The sequence below is a fragment of the Malurus melanocephalus genome, unplaced genomic scaffold (assembly GCF_030028575.1).
Source record: "Malurus melanocephalus ecotype Western Australia unplaced genomic scaffold, MMel_1.1 scaffold_104, whole genome shotgun sequence".
Lineage (NCBI taxonomy): Eukaryota > Metazoa > Chordata > Aves > Passeriformes > Maluridae > Malurus > Malurus melanocephalus.
The window spans coordinates 1,403,455-1,409,454 of record NW_026623336.1 but is presented as its reverse complement, the minus strand read 5'-3'; the positions used below and the strand labels follow the sequence as shown (position 1 = coordinate 1,409,454).

The following is a 6,000-nucleotide window of genomic DNA, read 5'->3' as shown; positions in this document are numbered from 1 at the left end:
GAGAAATGCTCCGGGACCTCAATCCTTGTCATGAAGGGCCCTGAACTGAAATCCTGATTGCAGGATTTCTCCCCAGTGCTCAGYACASAGGGACAATCACCACCTGGCCACWCTGTTGCTGACACAAAAGGCCAGGAGGCCACCAGCCCTCTTGCCCACCTGGGCACACACCGTGTTCAGTCACTGATGGCCGGCACCTCCAGGGCCTTATCCACTGGACAGCTCTCCAGCCACTCTGCCCCCAGCCCAGAGCACTGCAGGGACTTGTTGGGACATGAGGACARACCCAGGCCTTGCTCTTCTTGAACCTCACCCTGCTGGCCTCACACCATCAATCCAAYCTGYCMRCATYCCCCCACARAGCTTTCCCACCYTCCAGTAMRTCAACACTCCCACCCACCTTGGYGTCGTCACAAATTTACCACTGAGGGTACCCTYRATGCCCTTGTCCACATCAGCAGGACAGATACTGAACAGGACTGGGCCCAGGGGACACTGCTAGTGACCAGACACCACTTGGATGTGGCACCATTCACSGCCACTCTCTGGGCCCRGCYATCCCWGCAGTTCCTYACCCTGCAARGRGKKCACCTGCCCAWGCYCTGGGCTGACRGCYTTTYYAGKRYTCTGCTGTGGGAGATGGAGTCAAAGGCTTTGCTCAAGTCCAGRGAGACTCCATCCACAGCTTTTYCCTCAGCCCYGAGGYGGGTCACTCACTCATCAAAGGACATCAGGTTGCTCAGTCAGGACCTGCCTTTCCTAAACCCACGCTGGCTGGGGCTGATGCCTCGGTCATCCTCGATGGGCTGTGTGATCCCACTCACGATGATCTGCCCCAGAACCCTGCCGTGCCCCCAGGTCAGGCTGGCAGGGCTGCAGCTCCCCGTGTCCTCCCTGTGGCCCTTTTTGGGCACGGGTATCACATTGTCACCTCCAGTCATCAGGGATTTCCTGACTGGCCAGGACTGGTAACAAAGGACAGAGAGTGGCTCAGTGAGCTCTTCTGCTGAGCTCTTCTGCTGAGCTCTTCTGCTGAGCTCCTCTGCCGGCTCCCTGAGCACCCCTGGGGCACTCCCAGCCTGGCCCACAGATTTGTCAGTGCCTAAGTGGCTCTGCAGGTCACTGACGACTTCCTCTGGGATTACAAGGGGTCTGATCTGCTCCCCGTCTCTGTCTGCTGTCTCAGGGGGCTGCTTGTCCTCCAGATAACCAATCTGACTGTGGAAGGTTCATGCAAAGAAGGCATTTAGTAGCTCAGCCTTTTCCTTGCTCTTTGTGGCCATATTCTCACTCCCTTCCCCTCCCCACCACCCCGTGCATCCAATAAAGAATGGAGATTTTCCTTGGTCCTACTTTGTTGTTAATCTTTTTAAAAACACTTTTTTTTTTTGTCTTTTACAATAGTGGCCAGATGAGCTGCTAGCAGACCTTTTGCCTTCCTAATTATTTTTCTATCTGAGGTGGGGGCCAAGGAGTGGGACACATGGTAGGCTGGGTAGCAAAAGCATTTGACATGGCACAGGGCTTCTGTGGGGATGTTTCTGGAAGAAACAAAAGGTTGGAAAAGGGAGAGCTGCAGGTCACTGGGAGAGGAACAAGCACAGACAAAGTAGAGGCCTAAAATACATTTTGTGTTCAGGGGCTTCTCCACAGAAACAGCCAGGCCTCCATGAGAAGAGGTGTCTGTGTGCACCAGGCCATTGTGACCRCAGTGGCATTGTGCTCAGAGACCATTGTGACCACACAATGTGTGGGTCCAAGCGGTGACCCAGAGGACTCTTATAAGGGACAAACCCCTCAAGTGGCCACTCTCAGGAGAGCAGCTCTCTGAGGAGGCAGCAGCTTTTCACAAGGCAGCAGCTTCTCAGGAGGCAGCAGCTCTCCCAAGTGCCCTTGGCCAGTGTTCCTCAGAGCGCTGCCACAATGTCCAAGAGGCAGGAGGCAAATGTCCACCGCCMACCCCGTGAGGGGCAGCCACTGCCGTCCAAGCGGCGACAGGTGAGGGACAGGGATGGAGGGACAACCTGCAGTGGGACCTGGGGGTGGSTCCRGGGCASAGACCACYAAATTTGGYACCYRGCCTTGCTCTGAGGAAGAGCTTGTRCTGATGTCCCCAAGGCAGTGAGCGMAGCTGGGACCCTGCCAAGYCYRGCTGCCATGGCCAGCACCTGCCTTGGGGCCAGGGCCAGCCTTGCCAGCACAYCARGGGACACACTGCCCACACAGCAYCTCCATCCCCTGCCTCCTCCTAYTTCCCACAGGTGACCCACAGGCAGCCGCAGACAGGTCTGCAGGTCACCTGGACGACCATCACGCCCCTCCACATGGACAGACTGGTCCCCAGACCAGTCACCTCAGGGAGACCCTCGGGACTTTACCCACTCATGGARAGCCTGGAGGATGGACACTCAGTGCCTCACAGTGCCACAGTCACACGGCCACAAAGATTGTCCGTGTCAGACTTGCCACCTCTCCATGGCCCTCCACTGCCAGTGGCACCTCTATGCCAAAAGCAAATGCCAAGAGGAGCCTCGGCAAGGGTCAAAATTACCCCTCTGCAAGCAGCAGCAGCCTCTGGCTATTCTGCCAGAAGTAGAGCCTGGTCTGGGGGCCCCAGGGCAATCAGCCAGCGAGAGCTTGTGCCACCTGCTCCATGGGGCACTAGGGCTGCTGACATGGCCCAGGAGACACCTTCCCTGTACAGCCCACCTGAAGGGCTCTGGCGAGGGTCATCGGCAAGGCAAGGCCATTGCCTGCCACCCCTGCGACCTGCAGGTGACATGCCGCTCTGCACAGGGCTCAGCAGCCCTCTTGGAAGCACCCAGCGTGCACAGAGACAGAGGAGCTCACTGAGGTGCAGGAAGGGCACGGTGGCAAAACCTACAGAGACCTGTTTCGAGCCCTCACCCCGTGCCTAAGTGAAGAAACATCCACCAAGTCCACCTGCACCCAGGAGCAGTCAAATCTCTGCCAAGAGGTGGATGTAGAGCCYCAGGTGGTGCCCAGTGCTCCTGGCTTGACCAAAGACTACACAGCAGAGACAGAAAACTCCTCCTGCATGGTTGGCAAAGCAGCTCCCTGGCTCAGGCAACTCGCGGCCCTGGGTTGATTTTCTAAAGGAGCCAGAAGAAAACAGGGAGGAGGAAGAGGTCCCTGAGAAAGACGCTGCAGGAGAGGAACAGCGAGCCAGAGAGAGCRTTCTCTCTCCCACCTCAAGACGAAGCAGCAGAGCCCACAGGTTCTGCCAAGGACAGCGATCCATGCGACGAGGGGCACAGCGAGCTTCTCCCCACGGCACTGCTCGCAGAGCCCAAGATGTCTGCGCTTTGCCCCTTGCCTGCCAATCCCGCGGAGGAGGCTGATGCATGGAGGCTGGCCATGCCCAGGCAAACCCCTGCAGGGCTGGGGCACCAGCAGCACTTTGCCTGCGTTCTGCCCAGCCCCTGGCATGCACTGCTTCTTCCTCCCCCGCAGGCAGCGCAGCCGTCCAGCGGCCCCCAGGCCCCACGGCGATGGCGCTCCATGGCCAAGACAGCTCCGCGGGCTCTGCGCTGTGTTTTCTCCTTCCACTGCCTCAGGGGGCAGCCAGAGGAGTGACCCCGGGCTGCCAGTACCAGGACCAACCCCAGGGATGACTGCTCRCCATGAGGCAACCATGTGCCAAAGGTAGGTCCTGCTGCCGGCCACAGCCCGGCACGCCCAAGCCAACAGCCCGGCAGCCTGCACGGGGAGAGCCGGCTGAGGAAGGATTGCAGCGCTGCCTTGTAGAATCCCCCAGGAGCTGCCTTTAGGCCTGGGCTGCATTGTTGGGTGGTGTCCCCGCCCTGTCCCCGGCCCCATTARGAGCTGAGAAATGCTCCTTGAGCCTCAGCACTGCAGGCAAAGGAAGGAACACCATTCTTCTTTCACATGGCAAATGGGAAAACGGCTCCCTGGATACCCGGGACATGGACTGGAGAGAGGTAGTAACCCTGCAAGAATAACCTGGGGTCCCCACCTCCACCTTCACAAGAACCACCGAGACCCCCACCCACCCTGCTGAGGAGCACAGGGTGAGGAAGGATTGATGGGATGCTGCTGGAGCCAAGCACCWTGGATTGTCTAATGTTTCATCTCTTCCCCACCCTGCTCTTCCATCTCATTCCTTCTCACTCTCCTCTATTCCTTTCTATCTCTCTACCCCACATTTACTGTTGAATAAAATCCTGTTGTTGTCTTTGGTAGAATAGTCTCATTGGCACCTTAATTCACACAGAGACATCTCTCACTAATCACATTTCAACGGGGACACATCTGCACACAGCCCAGTGTCCAGTACAGTGGGACAATCACCACCCTGGTCCTGCTGGCCACACTGTTGCTGACACAAAAGGMCAGGAGGCCACGGGCCTCCTTGCCCACCTGGGCACATGCCAAGTTCATGTTCAGCTGCTGTCRGCCAACACCCCCAGGGCCTTTCCTGCTGGGCAGCTTTCCAGCCACTCTGCCYCCAGCCTGGAGTGCTGCAGGTGGTAGTTTTGGTCAAAGTGCACAACCCGGATCTTTGCCTTTTTGAACCTAATATCACTGGGCTCAGCCCTTCAACCCCACCTGTCCAAAATACTGGTTCCAGCCTTGTACCTTGGGCAGAAATGCTGCCCACTAGATCAGGTTGCCCATGGTCCCATCAAAACTGGCCTATTCTAAAAAGAGCCTTTATTATGTGAGAAGTACTGAAGAGACACACACCAGCCACCCTGACAATATCAGAACAAGGAGAGAAACATCTGCTGGAAGCACCAGTTGCAGCTGCCTCAGAAATACAGATGAAGTCTTGCAAACTTAAGACTGATGACTGCTACAGGGAGAGTATRGAGGGAACTGCTTCCAATCTCTGCATTCTTGGAGAAGGCTCACTGACATAATCCAGAGGAGAAAAAGAGAGAGGAATCTAGAACTGGCCATGCTTTTCCACTTATGCCAAAGAGCTGGGTCGGAAATACCAAAACCACAACATCATCTCTAACACAGAGGGAAACACAAGGCTGCCCTGAATACTCTTAACTACTCTGCAAAACAACAAGGTCAAAACTGTTGCTTGTTTTGCAGGTAAAAGGCTCAGAGTCATTTTGCTGTCATTTTCTGAGTCAATTCCTAGGTCAGAAAAACAGCTTCTACACAAACATACTGACATTTCTACCCASATTTCTTAGATGAGGAAGATTTCCTGACCCAAGCTACACTCTTATTTCCTTCTACTCCCACTATGAGCATTAAACTAAGAGCAGAGAAGCCATAAGCAGGCACTCTTTAACACACACCCATYTCAGACAAGCCATGTCTGAAAAGTGAAATATTTAAATTTATATAAACTTCAGTTATATACAAATGGGATAACTATTAGATTAACAGCCCTGACACTTCCAGCAATGAGGGCCCAAGCATGAATTAACAAATGCATTTCTAAATCATCTCTGTGCATCCCATCCCAACTTACCTTTTCTCCTTTGGTTCCACTAGCACCAGGAGGGCCGGGGCTGCCAGGAAGGCCCTATATAAACAGGAAAAATTTAGAGAAAATTCTTTGTTTCTAAAGTGCAGGAGATACACAAGGCTGCAGGTGCTAGCAGCACAGTGATGTCCTGTTGCACTGGGGTAGGAACTAATAGAACATGAGGCTGCTTTGAGTCTGCTGCACAGAGAAGAAAGAGGATAGCARTGGAGATGCCACAGCAATAGCAATAACACCAATCCAATTTCAACTGGTTTAGAAGAACTACATTCCAGTGAGTACATCAGTGTCAAACACAAAATGTAGTATAAAATTCAGGCATGAAGATTTACCCCCTTTTAAGTGTCTAGACATGAAGAAGGAAGCAAAGCTTCAGAAAACCCAACTTCTGTTGCAGGTTTTCAGTTGGAGAAATTGTTCGAATACTTAACAATCAGTATCCATCTTCACATCCCTCTGCAATTTCCTACTTCATCTACATTTGCTGCAAGCATAAACCAGTTCTTTAT

At 54.1% G+C, this 6,000-nt stretch overlaps 1 protein-coding gene across 1 annotated transcript in view; it reads right to left on the bottom strand.

The window, feature by feature from the left end:
• COL22A1 (collagen type XXII alpha 1 chain) overlaps positions 1–6,000 on the bottom strand; it is a 191,134-nt gene that overhangs the window by 82,597 nt on the left and 102,537 nt on the right. The window contains exons 17-18 of the mRNA XM_057369171.1: positions 5,477–5,530; positions 5,021–5,029 (exon numbers count right to left, since the gene is read on the bottom strand). Of these exons, the coding sequence (XP_057225154.1) occupies positions 5,021–5,029; positions 5,477–5,530 (63 nt within the window). The remainder of the gene's footprint in view (positions 1–5,020; positions 5,030–5,476; positions 5,531–6,000) is intronic.